At 39.7% G+C, this 20,730-nt stretch overlaps 1 protein-coding gene and 6 pseudogenes across 1 annotated transcript, besides 5 other annotated features; all 7 read right to left on the reverse strand.

Annotated features, from left to right (window-relative positions):
- The first annotated feature begins 738 nt into the window (after window positions 1-738).
- Window positions 739-781: a microsatellite.
- A 243-nt stretch (window positions 782-1,024) lies between these two features.
- Window positions 1,025-2,603, reverse strand: Tb09.244.0660 (annotated as a pseudogene).
- Window positions 2,604-4,591: 1,988 nt separating this feature from the next.
- Window positions 4,592-6,036, reverse strand: Tb09.244.0650 (annotated as a pseudogene).
- Window positions 6,037-7,683: 1,647 nt separating this feature from the next.
- Tb09.v2.0390 lies at window positions 7,684-7,983 on the reverse strand (annotated as a pseudogene).
- A 228-nt stretch (window positions 7,984-8,211) lies between these two features.
- Window positions 8,212-8,255: a microsatellite.
- Window positions 8,256-8,505: 250 nt separating this feature from the next.
- On the reverse strand, window positions 8,506-9,969 carry Tb09.244.0640 (variant surface glycoprotein; the record flags this gene model as incomplete). Its single annotated transcript, XM_822665.1, has 1 exon — window positions 8,506-9,969. One exon carries the CDS (start codon window positions 9,967-9,969, stop codon window positions 8,506-8,508), a length of 1,464 nt encoding a protein of 487 aa, XP_827758.1.
- Window positions 9,970-11,093: 1,124 nt separating this feature from the next.
- Window positions 11,094-11,116: a sequence feature (AT_rich).
- Window positions 11,117-11,438: 322 nt separating this feature from the next.
- Tb09.244.0630 lies at window positions 11,439-12,996 on the reverse strand (annotated as a pseudogene).
- A 1,651-nt stretch (window positions 12,997-14,647) lies between these two features.
- Window positions 14,648-14,681: a microsatellite.
- A 243-nt stretch (window positions 14,682-14,924) lies between these two features.
- On the reverse strand, window positions 14,925-16,550 carry Tb09.244.0620 (annotated as a pseudogene).
- A 1,854-nt stretch (window positions 16,551-18,404) lies between these two features.
- Window positions 18,405-18,443: a sequence feature (AT_rich).
- A 29-nt stretch (window positions 18,444-18,472) lies between these two features.
- On the reverse strand, window positions 18,473-20,088 carry Tb09.244.0610 (annotated as a pseudogene).
- Between the last annotated feature and the right edge of the window lie 642 nt (window positions 20,089-20,730).

The following is a 20,730-nucleotide window of genomic DNA, read 5'->3' on the forward strand; positions in this document are numbered from 1 at the left end:
CTCCCTGCTTCAATAAAGCTGCTATAATGTTTCACATATATTTTATTTTAAGCATCCTTTACCAATATATCTTTTTTCTGTCTACGGTTATCAAATAGTAGTCCTCATTTTAATATCTATCTCTCAATAATATTATATCGTTTGCGACAAATGTAGGTGGTTGTTACTATATGTGATGGGGCAGTTTCGACATTACTTTATTCCTATTCGATCACCTCCACTGTCTCCTACTTCTTCTTGGCATTGTAATCCACCACAATATTGAAAACCGCATTCTACCATCTCTACAGTGGAGTCTATCCACATCTCTGTCTAATACGGAGCGCAACTTCTCCTCCTAATGTATCGTTTTCTCCTATGTTGTGCTATTGTGCATCCAGTTGTTTTCTTCTTAGTTTTCTTTCCTTCTTTTTACTCTTATATCGGTTTCTTCTGCAGATGATATAGGGAATCTATTAGACCTTTAAAATAGATACTGTCACCTCCATCATCTTTTAATTTTGATTTCCATCATTAAGTTTATCTTTTAGATCTGCGCATTACATCCCTCACCCCTTCTCCATCTCTTTCCTTTAATAACAAACCCCCTTTCTGTATAATACTCACTTTTCAACTGACTCCCTTAGCTCTATTGTTCTCCTTTCATTTATTTAAGTTCTTCTACTTGGTCATTCTATTTAGTCCTCACTACAACCTCTGTCATAATATTCGTATATGCACACACTCACAACACTCTTCTATCATCATTATTATCATTATTATCATTACTATTATTATTATTGCTGCAACTCATATACATAATATGAACGAAATAAACCTTGTTAGAATAGCACCAATGTTTCATACCTTTTCACCCTACTATTGTACACATTTTTAATATTTCACAAAAAATCAGAATTATTCAAAATTTCATATTTTTATCAATAAGTGTTAAAATATATCATAGTATATCAATTTGTAGAAAACTTTCTTGAAACAGTAAATTCTATAATTTTTATAAGATTGGGTAAACATCGTTATAATGCTAAAATGCTACAAAACTCATAAAAGCAGCAGCATTCACCAGAGAAATTTTCTTAATAACGAGAAAACTGGAATCTTTGAAAGCGTTATTTTCCCATTTGCGTTCTGGAACCTTGGTGCATTATTCTTGTAGCTTTCCCTTGCAATTCCCTGTTGTTGTTTCGGTTCCTCCAGTTTGAGATTGTGTCACAGTGACACCTTTTACCTTCGCTTTTTCCGCATCAAATTGCACTTTTTGCTGCTGTCTTCAGAGTCGTCATAACTGCATTGTTTTTCCTTGTTACACTTGTCTTTGTTAGCGTCTCCAATTGCGTTACAATATTCCTCCTGTGCCTGGTTGGTGGCGACTGGTTGCTTGCAGCTTTCAGTGCTGACCACAGGTTACACCCGTTTTTTAACTCTTGGATTGCTGCGAGTGTGCTTTTCTGTATCTCTCCCGGGTAAGTCAAAGTGCTTAATTTCACTTGGGTTTTTGATCCTTCCGCAAGCTTGGGGACCATGGTGCTTAGAATTTTCTCCTTTAGCTTTTGTGCCTGTGTAGTGGTCGCCGGCTCCACACTGTTGATTAGCGCGGTGGCTATTTCATCTTCTGTTGGTTTGGCTGGAGCTCCTTTTGGTTTATTTATGACTGCAAGTAGTGCTGCCTTGAGGTTTTCAGTCGCTAGGATGCTATCGAGTACTTCGTCGGCTGTCTCGCCGGAGCTGTTGTGCATGTGCTTTTCTAGTTGTCCTATTTTGTTGTAAAGTTTTGCTGCGGCTGTTGTCGCCTCTGGTGTTGCCCAAGAATTGCCTAGTGCGTTTAGGGCCGGGGTTTGTGCTGTTGCGCTTGCTGCCGTGTCGTGCGGTTTAATGGTTATGAAACCTTGGGCTATGTTTACGTCGTCGCCGGCTCCGCCGTTTGCCTTCCATAGCTTTGCTGCGTTGTCGTTTGCACCTACTAGAAAAATACATGTTTGTTGGGCGTTGCCGCTGTGCAGGTCTGTTTTCGCCGACAATGTTTTGAAGCCTTTGTTGTCCATTACACTGGCATCGACTGTTGCTCGTGGTTCCGGTGGCTCTAGTATTTCTGCCGGGCAGCCGTACGCCGTTACAGTCGAGGCTAACGTGGCTGTGCTGTCCCCTTTTTGAACGATGCACTTGCTCGTGCTTCGGTCTTTAGAAGCCTGTCGGAGAATGTCGATTACCTCTGAAATGTGCCCACTGGTTTTGGCGCCGTTAGTGGCTGCATTTAATGCTATTGGGGCTAGAGTGGCCAGAGCGGTGGCAGCATCGGTCGAACACCTTGAAGCTCTGGCGCCCGCTGCCGCATAAAGCGTTGAGGTGTTGCTGTCTGTCGCTGCGGCCGCAGCCAGGTTTGCTTTAGCCGCCGCCTCATTTGCCGCCGATACCTGGTTTATTAGGCTTTGTATCTTTGCTAAAGCGACACCTTCGATATCCGTTAAAGTTTTGGCTACTTTGCAAACCTTTTTGACGGGCTCTTCGTCAAAGGCGGGGCCACTGGGCGATACAGGCACTGCCAGCAGCTTTAGGGCCAGCGCGAGCGCCAAGGTACTTGTTGTCCGGCCCGAATTTCGGGGCATTGCTGTTACGTTAACTGTGCTTCGCTTTCGGTTCGCCTTGCTATTGTGATTCTTAGAGGTGTGTCTTCTAGGAGAAAAAATAAATCCGCAGTTGTGTTTATACGGTGACAGTTTCCTGTTTACTCGACCTTTTTATTGCTTTTGAGTTTTTAGATTCTGTTCTCCCCTGTTAATGTAGCTTTTGCTTTTATTGGCCACCACTCCGCACGGCCAATATCATTTCAACGGCGTAAACATAATGAGAAGGCAGTAGGAATTCAAGTCTTAATTTTTTTTTGAGAAAATTTCTGTCAATTACCTTTAGTAGAAAAAAACATAACCAAGTTTTTGTCACAGGTATGGATGGTGTCCTTTTCCTGCCAATCCCAGTCGCTGTCATGATCATGTCCGGCTTGTTGGTTCAACCCGTTGGTCCTGCTGTTGCTTTATGCGACTTTCAGCGGCTTCAAGTCTATCCTGTTAGCGCCTCACTTTCATGCACTCATGGACAAATTTTGCCATAAGCCTTCCGTTTACATTCACCCACTACAGTGTGAAATACATATTTACTGCTGTCGTTTTTCTGGACGTTTGTCGTCTCATTTGACTTTTGATTTCTGATATGTGGCTTTTTAGGTGTCATTGTTTCACTACATCTACTATCCTAGCAGTGAGTTGTTTTTAATAAGCTTCTGGTGACGTTGATGTCTTAAGTCGTTATTTTTTCTTTTTTTCTCTACTTTGTTGTTTTTCGCGCCCTCACGTTGTGACCTGAAGGTGGTTGGATCGGTCATTCTGTTGCAATATTATCGTTTTTTTCAAACTCAACGATACAGAAACCTGTTTGTATTCCAACCACCGTTCAGAGCTACTGCCTCAACTCTCTCTACCTGATAAGGTAAGTTTAGTTGCACTCTTTTAAGTCCTTTTACTTTAAGCTCCAAAATCTTACATTTAAGCTGCTTTTTTACAATTTTACATGGTTGTATCTAGAGAAGAACAAAGATATAATTTAATCTAATACAACTATCAATTCATATAAGTAAATGGAAAACAAAGGATAGCTGTTTCTACACTATCTTGTGGTGTAAAAGCTTCTTAATGCTTGTTTTATGCATTCTTTCCTTCGTTGTTTGTCTTTCAAATACTTTCTTCGGTTTTCTGCCTGTGATAAAAGATTTGAGGAAATCGCAAGCTTTATTGTTCGGAACAGCAGTTTTTTTGATTTTAATTCATTTGAGAGACGAACTTTTAAATAAAAATTCGGCCTTTATCAGATTTGCTCTTTTTCCTAGACCACTGTGTATATATGATAGAGCTTTGATTGGAGACAATGCATACTTCAACGAGGCCTCAGGGCACATAGGCAGTGGTGCTTATAGATGTCCTCCGCTTGCACCACATCCTTTTGTGTTTTGTTAGGACTCAATTCGTTCTTTACACGGGACTATTTCTCTCCCTCATCGTTCAATCCATTATAAAATTGTGTATAATGATGCACGTAGTCATTTTTATGAAACTGAGTGTCTTTTCTTTCCTTCGCTCATTATCTTCATGCATTTTCTTTCATAAAATTTTGCTTTTTCTCACACACTCACTCACATACTTCCTTTGCTGACTTTTCCTTTTAACGTTTACTTTGGCATTGCATTTAGTTTGCACAAACAACCTCAACTATTATTATAATATTCGTATATACACACTCACAACACTGTCCTATCAATATTATTACTATTGCAACCCTAATTAATATCTATAAAATAAACCATGTAACAAATTAGTAAATATTAGAATAATACTCAATGTGAGTACCCTATAAACTTAGTACATTTTATCTACATGCCAAATTTATATGAAAATCACATATATTTCAATTTTTGATATTACTTTATTTTCAGTTTTTTTTGCAAATTTTGAGGAGATTTTGCAAAAGTGTTAAAAAACATCAAAAAAATTTATAAATTTCATAAGTATTCACAAAATTGAGCAAACCCCTTCCTGAAACATTATTATAGAAGCAAAAATGCATGCACAACAGACTCCTTATGAATGACAAAAGAATTGCTTCCTGTGGTGTTTGTGTTTTTTGTTTCTGCCATAGATTCAGCTGTGTCTTTTTCACATTTGCTCTCTTTTTCATTATATTTGCACCCATCCTTTTTGTCACATTGATTTTTGTCATTTATTCCGCCGCGGTCGGTTGTTTCTTTTTTAGAGAGGCATTTCTTGACTACAGTTGGAGCAGCTTTCTTTTGTGCCATGTAGTAAGCTAGCGCCGAGCCCAGTTTGTCTAGGTCATTTATTTCACTTAATTTTTCACCCTGATCTGCGCTTGTCGCTTGGGGTTCGAGTGTTACACTATTGACTGTTGTCCATATCTTGTTATCGAAACTGTTGTCCGCTTTGCCGTACACAGACTTCTTGATTCGTTCGATTTCATCTGTATGTTTCCCTTTCGCTGATTCCTTAGCTTGCCCGTCTATCGTAGCTAATATCGTCAGTTCGAATGGTTGGTCTTCTACTATTGCTGCTGAAAGTAGGTCATCTGGTTTAAAACTAAGCTTGGCGATAAGGGTTTCCGTTGTTTTCAGGCCTTTGAGAGCATCTGAAATATAGTCCTTGCTTGGTAGCAGGTCCGCTGGTTTCATTGTTGTTTGTTTATAGTCATTGTCGTCTGCTGTTTGTCTCTCAAGCTGTTCAAGTTTCTCGTTTAGCATGGCTCCCGTCGACATCCCAAATTGTGTTGCTGTCGTGTCTGCGCCGCCGCAGTTGTTGTCTGTGAGGCTGGCTCCTACGCAACACCGCAGTCCTGCTGTCTTGGTGCTCGCGTCTGGTTTGTTCCTTTGTAGCACGACAATCGCTATTTTCGGCCCGCGTTTCTCTGGTACAATGGGACTGTCTGCCCCTCTTGGTGTTGCTGCCGATTTACCGCAGGCTTCTTTACCGGTGCCAAAGGCGACATCTTGTATTGGTTTGCCGTTTGCGGTTATTGTTGCCGCTGTGTTGCCGGCGTCGACACTTTCTACTTTCAGTTTGGCTACGTCGGCGATTAAGTGTTGCATCCCGTGTATTCTGCTGAGACTCGCTATGCTCGCCATTAGTGTCTCTAGCGCTCCGTTTAGGTTTTTTTGAGCCGCCGCTGTGCGTGCTGTTCCTGCTGAAATTACCGGGGCAAGCAATTGTGTCAGTCGCCCATTGTTTACTGCCGCGGCTACTGATAGCCGCGCCAATATAATGTTCGCTTTGTGCAGCTGAGACTGCTGTGCCTGTACGGCGCCTGATATTTTTTGTGTCATTTTCTCAAATTTTTCGCTGCGTCGCACGCATTTCTCGTGTTTTTTTCAGTTTCGTGAAAGGCGTTGACTGATAGTGTTACGAGCACCGCTGAAAACACCCGTTGTTGATATCGTCTTCAACATCTTTGGTCCGCTGCGAAACCATACCCATGAGGCATAAAGAAGGGTTAATTAGTTTTAAGTGTACAGGTTTGACCGTAACCACTCTTTGTTGTTTTTGTGTTCTAGTCGGGTATGGACCGGATTTTATAACAATGACATATGGCTCTTGGTTAAAAGCAAACTCCCTTATAAAGATTTTGACAATTTTATCGTTGTTGATTTATTTGGCTACTTTCTGGAACAGTTTTATTAGATCTTTATTTGCTCCAGTCTGCTGGCGGTATATAATAGGATCTACGGTCGTTTCCTCATTTATTATATTTTAGTAAAAATGACGAAGTCTACTTTCAAAAACTACCACTTTTAAATCACAATCTTTATCAGTGTACATCTAAAACAATTAAAATTTATGATCGTTTTCCGCTTTTATCTTTGCACAAGCCTCTGTCTGTGGGAGTACTTCAGTGACGATACAACTCCACCGCCTCTGCTGTACGCATAGCCTTGATCAATTCATGGTATTGTACTGTGTGCACTTCCTTTCTTATGTTTTCATCAGGCAAGTGGAGCTCTGACTACACTCTTTTGTTTTGAAGTTTCTTGAGACGGTCCATCAAAGCCTCATCATCGTATATTCTTATATGAGTTATCCGGTATTTTGAGGCTGCTATGATTATACAGTGAGTCAGTAGTGGAGAGTCGGAGCATTATTTGAATCTTTCTGTACTTCATAAAGGTCTCTATTGTCCACATATATACTATTTTAAGAACCTACCGTCTTTATTGTTCTTTTTTGATCCATAGTATTCCGTTAGTACTCCTCGTTTTTAAATCTTTATCCAAGCAATATTATATTGTGGTACAATAAATGTTGATTATTATTCTTATATCTTGTGAGAAGATTGCAACATCATTTTGAAGCTAAATACTCTCTTCTTTCTCCTGCTTACATTTTTTACTCATCTTTTTAACAGGTGGATATTAGGATCTACTATCAGATTTTAAACAACAGTTTTCTCGAACTTCACTGCTGCACCCATTGGTTTATGAGTAAAGCAGAGAGCATCATCTCCTGATGTATTATTTTTTTTAGTGATGTACTGTCTTGCATCCTGTCACCACATTCTGTATTTTTTGTTCCTTGTCTTTACTTTTCTGCCACTTTTTTTGGATAACGTAGACAACTTATTTCGCCTGTAAACTGCATTGTGTCCCTTTATTATTGTCCCATCCCTCATATTAACCTATATGATGATTTCCCTTTTTATGTATTAATTCGAAAACGCGAACATTTAATCTCCGTCTTTCTCTTCTTTTTTGCGCCCCCTTTAATAATAATATTACTCGTCCACTCTTTCACAGACTTCTTTACTTACTCCTTGTGTGCCCTTACCATATCTTTACTTCTTCTTTTCTGTACATTCATTTAGTATTTACCACCATAATAATAATATTAGTATACACACACTCACAACATTATTCATTACCGTTACTACTATTACTTTTATGACATCAACTAATATCCATTAAATAGACCAAATAAAAAGAATAAACCAATTTATTATATGATCTATTTTTACACACTATCACCATAATATTTCACAGCCAGAAGTCACTATCATACCAAATTTTCATTTGTTCAGGATTTTACAATATGTGAATTTTCCAAATTTTATAAAATTGTTCAAAAATTCCTTAAAATGCTAAAATGCTATCATACTCACAAAAACAGCAGCCATAATAAGAGCCAATTTTTGATTGAGAAAAATACTGAAATCTTTGCAGGTTCCGCCATCCCATTTGCAGTTGCTGTTCTTTTTACAAGCTTTTTGGTTAGTTCCATGTTAGGCACACCTATCTTTCTTCCCATGTTTCCTTCTTGGTATTCTTCTCCTTCCCCTTTTGTGTTTTATGTTCCTCATTTAGATTTTCATTCCTTTTTTGGTGGCATCATAGACGTAATGTTGACTTGGGCATTCTTCTGCTGTTTTTTTAGTTTTCATTTATTCTGGCATGGTATTGTGAGCGAAGCTGCATAATGTCTGCTGGCCTTCTAATATTGGTCGCCTCATCGCTCTAGTCAGGCCGCGTGGCGTTTAATAAAAATTCCATAAAAAGAAAAAAAGCGAAGATAAAAAATCTCTGGTAAAAAAACAAAAAAATAAAAAAGGTAAAAAATTTAAGCGATGCTTCATTGCTAGTAAAAACTAATTTATTAGTAAGGGGAGAAATAACCCTAACCCAAATAACCTTAACCTTGACTCTAAGCATAACCGGAAGCCGGATAACCCTCTCTAGCCTAACGTCCATAACCTCTCTGCCTCCTTCCTACTTTATTGGGTTTCTGGAGAAAAATTCAACAGGAAAAAAGAGTGAATTTTTTTTAGCTATTAGAAAATTCAAAGAATCAGAGAGCCGAAAAAAATTATAATTTCTCGGCTAATTTTTACGTGTTAAAATATATAAAGTAGCAAAAATTTTAGCAAGGAAACATTTTTTCATAAAATTGAGGAGGAAAAATTGTTTTAAAAAAGCAAGGCAGCAAATGCAGCAAACACGTGAGGAACAGACACTCTCACATTGCTAGAAAATGACTTGTCATCTTTCTTTTCAGTTTCAGGTTTTGGAAAGCATCTTTCACCCTCAGGTTTTTTATCATCAAAATCACAACCAGCTTCCTTTTTACAATCTTTGGCTGTTGTATGCTTTTTGCATTCGTCTGCTGATTTGGCTGGTTCTGTTGTTTTATCTGTATTTGTGGGACATGATCGATTTGCTTGGTTTTTCTTCTTTTGTTCTTGTTCGTCGACGAATTTTTTGACTGTGTAATAGGTTGCTGCATTTGCGAGCTCTTTGGGGTCATTTATTGTCTCAAGCTTATTTTCCCCATTTCCACCTACTGCGGATTTTGGGGGCTTTAGGTCCTTGAGGTCTTTGACTATGGTGTTTTTTACTATTGTTGGCTCTTTGCCAAATGTTTCTGCCATAAACGAGTCGACTTTCGCTTTCGTTGCAGAGTTGGCATATGTCGCTTTGTCTCCATCTAGAGCTTTGGCTATGGCCTCCTTCAGTTCCGGTCGCGCCGCTACGTCTTCTGGGCTTGAGACATCTGATATGGCGTCTAATGCCTCTACCGCCGTTTCTAGTTTTCTTATTGCTGTAACCGCCTTGTTTAAAGTCTTGTCATTGGGTATCGTTGTTGTGCTGGTAATTGCTGGATATGTTTTGCCTGCTGAGCTAGCCAGTCGTGTGGTTGTTACGGCCGCTGTTTTAAGGAAGTCCCCGCCTTTGATCCCGATAAAGGTTGCTTCGTTTTGACATCCGGTTGATGGCGCCGTCCCAGTGGAGCCGTGTCCCCAAATTGTCAACAATTCGTTGTGCGTTGTGCCAGGGGTATTTGCACTGACGACGAAAAACTTTAATGTGGGCTCGCCCTGATTGGGTTGGGCTGCTTCTGCGTCGCTTACTGGTGACCCGTCGTCATTAAAGCACGCCGCTGTTGCTGCTGGTGCTAGGGTCGGTTTGACTTGGATTATGCCGGGCGTCGTGACGGCTTGAGCCGCCGTTAGCGTATTGACGTCCTGTACTTGCGCTGACTTAATTTCTGAAACGATTGTTTGCTGGCCTGCTAGCTCGGCCGCGGCCGTGAAGCCTTCTAGAAAATTGGACGTTTCGGTTTTTATCGTTTCAAGTGCCTTGGCAGTTTCCGAAGCTAGGTTGGCTGCTAATATGCTGGCTGCTGTTGCCGCCCCGCCTGTTTTATAAGCTGCTACAACGCGTAGTTTGTTTGATTTTTCTAGAGCGCCTTTTGCGTTTGTTAGTCCTCTCTCCAATGCGCTCTCCGCTTGCCGCGTTAAGTGACGCATGTAATGACTTGCCCCGCATGTGGTCGTTACTTGAGCTTTGGGATTGTGTAGCAAAGTGGTGCCTTGTGCAGTAATGGCCGCTGCTAGTGCTAGCGCACCGGTTGCCGCTATCCAGTAATTCATCGCAGTCGCTTCACTGAGTTAGTGAGGATTCCGTTCTTCGTTTGTCTGGGTTGGAACTCTAGTTGTCCTCAGGTTGACCTTTGACGGTTATATTTGCATAAAAATTGCGGTGATTGAAGTTTTAATCTTGTAAAGGATCTCACATACCTGGTTTTTAGAGTTTGTTCAGCCTCAGTGCTTTGGTTTTTGGGTTTCGCGCTGCAACCTGCACATTAAACTCGTAGTGTAAGGTTTTGGAACTGTGTCATCTTTTAGGGCATAAACGGATTAAACGAGTTTATAACATCATAAACATAATGAGAAGGGGGAAGGATTTCAATAAACGACTTTTTTGTTCAAATTTTCCATCTATAATTCCAATATATATCGGATTATATCTATGTCCATCATCTAGTTTCGTTCCATTCAAGTGACGTACTTCTTTAAGATACATCGAATATTTTTATACCTTAAAATTAGAAGCTTATGTCTTGTCTTTGCATATAATTAGCGACAATTCTCCAGTCCACGCCGCTGTAGTAACCAGAAAACTTCTTTTTTGTCATGGAAGCAATTGAAATTTGCTTTGGTTTTGCATTATGAGTTCTTTCGTTTTTTGTCTAAGTTCAATGCTCTGAAAATTTGGTCCTGAAACTTCTTTTACCTTTGCGTTTGTTTTTTAGAAACATAACTATATTTCACCATTTGTAACCGCTTTCATATACATCACTCGTTTCCTGAAAACTATTAGCTTCAGTCTAGCATACCAATATGGAATTGGAGGCATATTCCCATTGATTCTTTACGCTTCATAGAGATCCTTCATTTGGCCGTATAGAATGTTTATTTTTCTGTTAACTGTATGTTTCCATTGTGCTTTGTTCATAAGCTTATCCTTTCTGTATCGCTGTATAGAACATATTATATACATTTTTCAGTTGTTTGCGTTGTGCATCTTCATGATGAGTGTTTGTTCATTACTTAGTTTGATACCGCGTGTAATCCATCTCTATTCGTAAAATTTCTTTTATAATAGTATTTCTTGTTGCTCCTGCAAATTTTTCTTCAAACGCTTAATTTCATTGCATCCTTGCAATTGTTTTAAGTAAATCTATTATCGCAGTGTATCTATTGTTCAACGTCACTTATATTATAATATTATTATATACTCACAACAAGTTCCTCTACTACTATTTCTATCGTACCCATAGCTAATATTTCTAAGATAACAAAAAATAAAGAATAAATAAAATAAGAATAGTAATCATTTTTCATAATTACCATTAGTTTTAACCCACATGCCGCCATCATACTAATTTTTACTAAAGTTCGATATTTTCAAATTTTCTCAAAATTATCAACAAATTTGCATATTTTATCTAAAAAGTGTTATAATATCATAAATATAGCAAATCCTCCTAAAATAGTAAACATCATAAAATTCACTGAGTTGAGAAAAATTCTTTTACCAATAGTTCTCTAAATTGTTCTCATAGAAGTAGAAATGCATGCACAACAGACTCCTTGTTAATGACAAAAGAATTGCTCTCTGTGATGTTTGTGGTTTTTGACATCATTTTTGAGTGTCATATCCTCCTTTTCTACGCATTTATCACCTTTTAATTCACAGGTGTCGCTGTTACAATCATTCTTCTCCATTGTTGCTCATTGTTTTTTGCCGTTGGTTTCAGAATCAGTTTGACCCTTTGTGGACTTCTGTTTGTCAATCTGCTGTCCAAAGGTTATCGAGAGGCCTTTACCTACATCCGCCGCTGTGCCGAGTGAAGTCACAGTTAGTTCTTTTTTGGCCCCTGACATTTCGTAATTTAATTTGTTTTGTGACAGTGGTTGCATTAAAGATGTCTGTAGGTTTGTGTGTTCTTTTCCAATAAGCGTGGTAACTGCGGCTTTCCGCGAATTTTCATCAGCTACGGCTTTCACATCAATGTGTACTATTAACTGCGCGTATGTTTTGTTTGTGGCATCGTTTATTAGCTCCTCTGTGCTTAGTTGTGTGGAGTGCTGTCCCTGTATGAGCTCAGCTTTCCCGTCCTCGCGCGCTGCGTGTCCAAAGCCCTCTGGCGTTATGATGAGGTGTGAGCCTGCTGCTTTGCCAACACATTTTCCACCCACATTGTCATCCTGTGTTATTGACGGTTATGTGGGTGCTATTATTGGGTCGTTTACAGGGGTAGTGGGGATACCGACGCCGTTTCTTGCGGTGCCAAATTATGATGCGCTGTTTATGCAAGTTCCTTTGCCAGTTACGGCACCGCTATTGCCCCCGCCTGCATTGTCTGCGAAGTGGACCACAACCGGTATTGGCTTGGTCGTGAACGCAGCTGTTGCAGTCGTCTTGAGTTTTTTTAGCTAGCCGATTTTTTAGCCTCCCTTGCCTAGGTTGCTGTTTGCAATGGCCGTTTTGTCGCATTTCTCTCTTTCGTCGGCGGCTGGTGTTAGAGTGACCGTGCAAGTCTTGTCTGCTGCTTTTGAAATTAGGTCTGAATCAGCGTTGCTGTTGAAAACTGTGCTGCCTACAGCTTGGGTTTTTATTATAGACTGCTTGACTGCCTTGAGTTGACCAGCTCTCTCACTGAGCACCTTGTTGGCGTGTTACAGTTTCGCCTGCTTAGTTTGCAGCTGGTGCCGTTGCCTTGAGGCTGAGTTAGCTTTGAGTGCCGCTAGCAACGCATAGCTGCCAGCCTTTGGTGTTCATGATGTTTTGGCGTAAGCTACTGTTAGCATGATAAAAAAATCGGTAGTCCCGGATAGCCCCTGGATGCTGTCTCTTATCTGCCTGGAGAAATAAGATGCTATGTTGGCGTCGTAGACTATTTCATCGCATAGACTTGATATCGCCGTTGTTGACTCCTTCTGCTTGGAGTTGGTTCTCGACTGCGGTGTGACTGATATTACAAACGATCGAGCCAGGTGTCTTGATGGAAATTCACCTTTGTCGTCCTTTATCTGCGTCCTTGTAAATCGCCTAAGTTAGCTCTGCTTTATCCTGAACCACTTGATATGTGCCAGAGGAAAACTGTTTTCCATTGAAACAAAAACAAAGCCCATGTGAGAGCTCTTTTATGCTAATAACAAGCCTGTCGCATTCGGATTATGTGTACCTTGATGAAGCAGTTTACACCGGCTTTTGTCAGGTGAATGAGCAATCAATGGCCATAGTTACAACTTTCTTTGTTTTCTTTTTTTGACTCTGTTTTTTCGCCAGTTTCTCCTTTGTGTGTTGATTGTATTTGGCAGTTCGCTTTCTTAACTTTGCCGTTGCTTCTTGTTAGATGTATGGTGCTAAAGCTCCTCTTATATCCGCTGTTATTTGCGGAATTGCTCTAGATCCTCCTTCACCCTGTGTTTCTCTTTTAATTTTTTTAAATAACCCACCGTCACTCAACTAATATCCATAATCTGCACTTAGCCCTTAACATTAGGAGCAGAAATAGGTTTAAAAGTCAGTTTCGCGAGTTGCTATTGGCTTTCATTTACCCATTGTTGTGTAAATTACGGCTTCTTTTAGTTTTCTTCTGCTCTTAATGCTGAACCCGCAAGGGTCTATCAGTTAGTGCGCCTAGCCGCGCAGATCTTTCAGCTTGGCTGTCTATGTGGTTTGGTTTTTTTTGTGTATCGACGTATTGTTCACCGGGGAGGAGCTGCTTCTGCGCTTTATCTAGAAAGGAACTCACTTTGGAACTTAAATATTAAGTTTCGTTCCGTTTGAGTCATTAACCCCTATGCTTGCATGCTGCTTATCGCTTTCTTTTAAACCTGAAAACACAGAAATCTGTAACGGCAATTGAAATCTCATGAAACATGGCTGCATTTTTCTAGTTTATGTTTTCTAAGATAAATTCAATTGCACGCCTGTAATTTACCTTGTTTAGTATCTTCTAAATATTACATTTAGTCTGTATTTTCACACATTTACATGGCTGATCATTGAACTCAAAGAAAGGCTTGTTTCTATGCTACATCCTGTACAATTCGCATGACTCGAGTTGGCTGTAAGGCTCATTGTTTAGACATTATCTTTTGATGCAATAACAAGTTAACTAGCGCTTTACGTGTCTGTTGTGTTGCGTCATTCTTCTTTTCTGTGTAAGTTCGTCTAATTTTGCTGCTTTTTTCTGAACTTTCTAAAATGTTGGATACAATCCTCAGTTGATTGGATTATGTTTTTGTCTTTCTCCGTTTCATTATAGAGATAAACATAATTTCAGAAAATTTGTACGGATCATATCAGCTACATTCTTTCTGTTTAGTTATTGTATAACAATCAAAGTACTTTTAGTGTAAAAAATGCATTATTAAACGAGATATTGTGACCATATAGACAATATTCCCCTTGGTATCTCTACACATGTAGTCTCACATTTCTATAGTTACATCGACTGCGTTTGGCATATACAATGCACTTTCTTTCTCACGCCGTTCGCTCCACAATCTTTTTTGTGTATGATTGTGTTAATCGTTATGTTTGTGTATTAAGCTACAAAAAATTCCATCTCCTTCGCTTATCCACTGCTTTTCTGTATTTTATTAAACTATATTCATCGCACACCGCCTTTCACTCATATACTTCTATTGGATTTCCACTGTTTTTTTAAATGGGTCTACTTTTGTCATCCGTTTGGTATCTACCACAGTTCTTACAATGTTAACACACTCAAACATTTACAACAATCTCCTTTCATTGTTATCATTATTACTATCATTATTATCATAGTCTTAACTGATATAAATAATGTAAACAAAATTAGAATTTCACTCAATTTTCATACCATACACAACACTAATTTTCACCTATAAGATATGTCCAGACTATATTTCATATTTGTAGATTTCCAAATTTCATAAAAAAACGTTAAAATATATGCAATATTAGCAATTTTAGAAAATTATCTCAAAATAACAAATTTTAAATAAATTTCATAAAATGGAGAAAATATCTTTATAAGTTTAAAGTGCTAAAATAACACAAATCTCACAAAAGCAGCAGCCATACCCAGAGAAAATTTTTTATTGGCAAGAAAGCTGGAATTCTTGTACTTGCCTTCAATCCAACTACAAACGGCATTTTTGCCTTCAGGTTTCGTGCCTTGTACTTTTTCGTAGTCCTCAGGAGTTTTGTTAGGCCACACTTATTTGTTTGTTGTCTCTCCATTTCCTCCAGTTGCATCTGCTTGAGTTGCTTGTTGTTCTGCATGTGCCGTATTCAATTTGCAGTGTTTTCCGTTGTTACACGCTGTCTTCTTTTAAAAGCTGCTGCACAAAGTTTTTAAAGTATCCCCGTCTTTCTTATCTCCTGATTTGTCTTCTGGGTTCGTTTTCTTCGTGGGTTGGTCTTCCATTGTCCTGGTTTAAATTTTACCTGCTTGCTTGTCATCCGCAGTCTTACCGTCGAAATATGCAATTTCTGTTTCGTAGTCGTTATTTGCCGCGGCTTCTGTAATGCTGGTCTTGTTTGTTATGCTTCCACTCGTGATTTTTAGATCTTTTTTTGACAGTTCTGTGAAAAACTTGTCTTTTATTTTCGCTCCTTTGCCTTCCAAAAGCTCTTCTGCTACTGCTTTCTCTGCAGCGTCTTGAAGTGTTTTTTTTAGTTTCTTGCCTAACAACAGGAGTGCCACCGTCTGTACTGTGCCATCTTGCGCTAAATTATCAACTGTTTCGTCTTATAGTTTTGTAGGTTGCGTAATAATTATGTTGCGGGTGTTACATACTTCAGTGGCTATTTGTCCAAGTGTTACTATATAGTGGTCTGTGTCGTCGGTGTGCGCCTTGCAGTTGCTGCCGCCCTCTAGCAGCGTGGTTTCGGCCGGCGTGACCATGCCTGTGACTTTGTTTATTGCTGCTATTCCTATGCCGTTGTTCGCCGATGCCTTGGCTTCTGCGTTGTCGGCGCACGTCTCCTTTTTTGCGTCGCTGTTGTGGCCGCTAGCAGGGGTCCCTTTTGTTTCTATTGCAACCTGCAAGTCTGGGAAGTTGAAGTCCGCTGTTTTTACTCCCTTAACCTTTGTTATCTTTGGTAAGTGTTCTGCAGCATGGTTTATTTTAGGCTCACTCAGTGCCGTTCGCTTGCAGGCCTCCGTATGCTGTGCTGCCACTGTGGCCTCTATTGTGCACTTCGCTGTGCTTGTCGGGAAGTAGACGTCCGTACCTACGGCTGGCGTTGCACCGGTGTAAGTTGCAGTTTTTATTTTTGTAGCGCGTAGCAGATCCTGCAGGTTGTCTGATCGCCGCTGCATTAGCTGTGCTGCTGACCTGAGTTTTTGACCAGCGCCGGCCAATGTTGACTGAGCTGATGCAAGCCTTGAAGCAGAAAGAAAGCTTAACAGCTTATAGGCTGCTGCTCTTTCCCCCTTTCCAAGTTTTGCACTCGCTAATGCATCATGCGTTGCTCCTTTGAAAGCTCTGCTGCTCGAGCTTCTAAGTTGTCTGTGAGCTGCTTATAGGCTGCCCCTACTTTTTCAAGTCACGTAAGTCGTCACATGGTGTCTGTACCGCGTCTACCGACTGGTCGTCGGCGCTAGCGTCGCACATCGTTGTAACACATGCTACGAAAGCCGTTAGAGCTGACACAATAACCGCATACGGCTTTCGAAACGGTAAGGGTCTTCTCATTCTTTTGATTTACTAGTGGAACTGTTAGGTAACCTTTGTTGTTATAGCATAAAGAAGATTTAAAATTTCAGCTGTACGGGTTAATTAGTGACAAAGATTATTCCCTTCAATTCGGCTTTGTACCGTCGGCTGTTCCTGTGAATTGACCATTGAGTGAACACAATGCTAAAGTCTTTGTGAAGCACCACACTCATAGTCTACTTATTAAATTTTATTTCTTCTTAATACAAAGTCTGAGATAGAGACCTCTTTCCTTTTTTCGTTCGTTCAATGCCATCTTGAGTCGGATGTTGTCTGTTTTGCTTTCATTTATTGAGAGTATCACTAGTTTGGACCGCTAAGAATTTAGATTGGTCGTAAGTGTTTGTGGTTGTGTTGTCACGTTAGTGACACAAAAAGCACTTAAGTTAACAGGAAAATATCCACTTTCAGTTCCATGTTAATTCTCTATATATCTATATCCAAGAAAAAGTTTAACATCTTTTTTTCTTACACTCTGTTATGATCTACTATTCCGCAGGATACTCTTTTACTTGGAATTACTAGATAACGTTGGTGCTTCTCTCGGACACGATTGGTTGTCTGTTGCTTGCCTGCAGCACTTGTCAGTGTATTTCGCCATTATTTAAGGCTGCACAATTTGGAGGCCGAATATAGGTTGCTTGCCGACATTACGTTGTTAATATGCTCTGCTGCCCCTTTTTCAGAGACCACTTTTATATGGAGTACACGTTACTTGAAAGGTCTTGAATCCTGTACGGTATATCCTTACGAAATTGTAGGAGAATTACAATTTATTATCTCTATTTCATAGAGATTACCTGCTTGCTCATATACGCACCATTTAAAGAAGTACGCCTATTTTTATTCATCTCTTTCTTTCTATGCTAATCCATTAGTGGTTCTGGTAGTAAAATGTTCCCTCCCATATTATTATATTGTTGCCAACAGATATTGGCCACTGTTAATATATCTTATGATAAAAATGTTGCATCATCATTTCACTTTTAATCAATCCATTCATCCTGCTTTTGTTCGCACTCTTTCTTCTGCTTTTTCGCCTTGTTTATAGCTGTATATTACGGTTTGCCGTCCAATAAACAAACGAAATCAGCCTCTTCATCTCTGTAGTGGCATCTATGAATTTAAAATCAAATACTGGGCACAATTGGATCCTTTTGACTGTGTTATCTACTTTTCACTGTCATTTCACGGCTATTTTATTGTTTCATTTTGCATTTTTTTTCTTCGTCTTTATCTTCTGTCACTGCTTTTGTAGATGATATAGCACTCCACTTCCATTGTACACTAGACTCTTTGTCTCTCTCATATACACTCCATAATTTCCTTGTTTATGATTAGTTCAGTCTTCATGTTTGTATTTGAAACCGTACATATTCGATTTTTCTTTCTTTAATTCTTTTTCTCTCTCATATTTTTTGTTTTTCCTCGTATATTGTTCCTCTTACTCTCTTACACCCGCCGCCACTAACTCATTCACTTACTAGCTTTCCAACCTTAGAATTAGAGAAAATGCCTATATTTTGACTCCATACTCTCTCCTCACAACTTATATTATAATATTAGTATAAACTAACACTCACAACACTCTCCTATCATCATCATTGCTACTATTGTAATGCAAACAAATATTCATAAAATAAACAAAATATAAAATGAACCAAATTAGAATATCACTTATTTTTTTACCATATCTCCATGTTACTTTGCACCCATGATCCACTATCATTCAAAGTTTACTATATTTTTTAACGTTTTTGCCACAAAGTACTAAAGTATATCAAATTGTAGCAAAGCTTAGCAAATTATTTTAAAATATAAAATTTCATAAATTTTTAAAACTGAAAAAACCCATTAAAGTGCTAGAAATTTAAAATAACAAGCGCACAAAAGACAGCAACAATCACAGAATTTTTCTTATTTACAATAAAATGGAATCTTTGCACTATTCTCCTTCCCATTTGCATTCTGTAGTTTTTTTCAGGCATATTTCTCTTTTTTTTCCTGCACAGTATCCTCTTTCTCCCTGTCTTTCCCAGCTTGGTTATCAACTTCTTTTTCTACTTTTTTTTCGCTATCTTCACTCAATGTGCACTTTTGCCTTCCACATTACTTTCATTGTAAGTGCAACCCTTACCTTCTAGTTTTTACAGGCTTCTTTGTCGTCTTTTGCTTCATTGCAAACTTTCTCCCTTTCTTCTGCTGATTTAGGATCTTTCTTCTTGTTTGCAGTATCTAATTGTGTCCTCAGATCCTGGATTGTTTGCGCAGTTTTCCTGTCGTAGTATGAAAGAATACTGTACAGTTCGTCGATGTCTGATATATCCCCCAGGTGGATCTGACTTTGTCGCTGTGCTACGTCTTTAGGGATCTGCACGTTGTCTATTGCCTCTGTTAGCACTGTTACCTTCGCCGCCTCTTTTCCTCCGAAGTACGAGGTTAGCGTTGCTCTAGGTCGGGGTCTTTGCCTTGCTCGTTTTGTCGCGCTAGCTTCATTACAGCGTCTTTAATGGTCGGGCGCTCGTCCAGGGGTGCTGTTTCGTTGTTTGCCTCCATTCTCTGGGAGTTTGGAACTTGGTTCGCTGCCTCGAACGCATGCTTCCAGGCTTTGATATGGTCGGTTGATGCGGTTTTTAGATCGTTCAGAGCTGCCAGTACTATGTTGCCGCCTCCTGTTGTCACCGTAATGTATCCCGCAAACGGTGTGTGGCTGTTTGTAAACTGTTCTGTGTAAGCTAGTTTAGCTTGTGTCCCGCCTAGTAAATGGAACTTGTGGGTTCCGGCGGTTGGCGTATATGTGCTGCCGCTCTCCGTCCCTGACAGCAGTTTCTTGTAGCCTGTGCTATCGATATAGTCCGTTTGCCGCTTTAAAGACGTTAACGGCTTCAGCTCCAGTGGGCAGTCGACGCCATCAATTTGTTTGGCCGAATAAGTTTTGCCTTGCTCGGCCGTCGTGCCGACCAAACAGCCGTTGTTGGTGGAGCTGCTGCTTTGAGCTAGTAACATCATTGTTTCGTCGATCCTGCCTTTTAGGTAGGAGGCTGCCCTGGTGGCGTCGATTGCCGCGTGCATGCGGGTCCTCATTAAGTTGTCTATAGCCTTGAATGCCCGGCGGTAGAAGTATTCTGCTAGCAGAATTGCTGCTGTCTACTCCTTCGTAGTGGGTTTAATTCGAGAAAAAATGCGACTGCGGACTGCCTGTTATTTGAGCGTTGTATAATCCGATAATATCGTGGTCGTGTCGTGATAAACTTGATTTCTTATTGTCCCCAGCTCCGCTGTTAGGCCAGAGATGGGCACCCACGCTGTCTTCAGCAAGCCGTGTCCTACTTTTCCGTGCACCCGCCTACTCTGCATCGCTGCTGCTGTTAGAATTGCTGCTAGCAGCGTCGCTTGTGGTGTCGAAACAATTATATTTTTTCTTGTCCTGCTTCTTCGGTAATCCTCGGAGTTTTCAATGTTTCAATGGATAAGGTTAGGAACCATTTGTATTGGAATTAGTGCGTTTATCAGTTGGATATATAGAAGGCGTAATTAAAGTCCGGTGCCGAAATTACAGAGGTTAGGCGGAAATGTTTCTGGGGGTGCCGTTTCTTTTGCATAAGTAGCGAGCACATCACTTTGGTATGAACAACGTTCCTTGCGCCGCCGCATAGTGCTAGATTAAAGCACAGGTTTTACATTGCAATACGTAAAATCGCTACTTCTGTTGCTATCCTTACATTTTTCGGCAGTATCCCTGTAACATCTCGTTATATTCCAGGATATATCCATGAAAGGAAATATCGTTGGGTGTATGCCTGATGAGGTTTCCTCTTCTCTCAATGAAAAATGTTTTAAAGGTATTATTTACATAAGGCATATCTTTAGTCTGTTTAATATTCATATATATGCCAAATATATGGCTTTTTGGTGAAGTTACAACTGGAACTGTTTTCAAACCGTATATTGCTCGTCATTGTTTTTCTTAATATCAGATCGGTCACTAGAGATTCTGTATTTCTTTTCTAGCTTTGGGTACGAATTACTTTGTTCGGTTTTCTTCCATATTTGGTTACAGCTTCTTCTCGAGTTCCTCTTTTGTTGATCTTTCAAACCTTGCTGCTGCATTAGTGTATAGAATTGCTG

Source organism: Trypanosoma brucei, chromosome 9, assembly GCF_000002445.2.
Source record: "Trypanosoma brucei brucei TREU927 chromosome 9, whole genome shotgun sequence".
Lineage (NCBI taxonomy): Eukaryota > Euglenozoa > Kinetoplastea > Trypanosomatida > Trypanosomatidae > Trypanosoma > Trypanosoma brucei.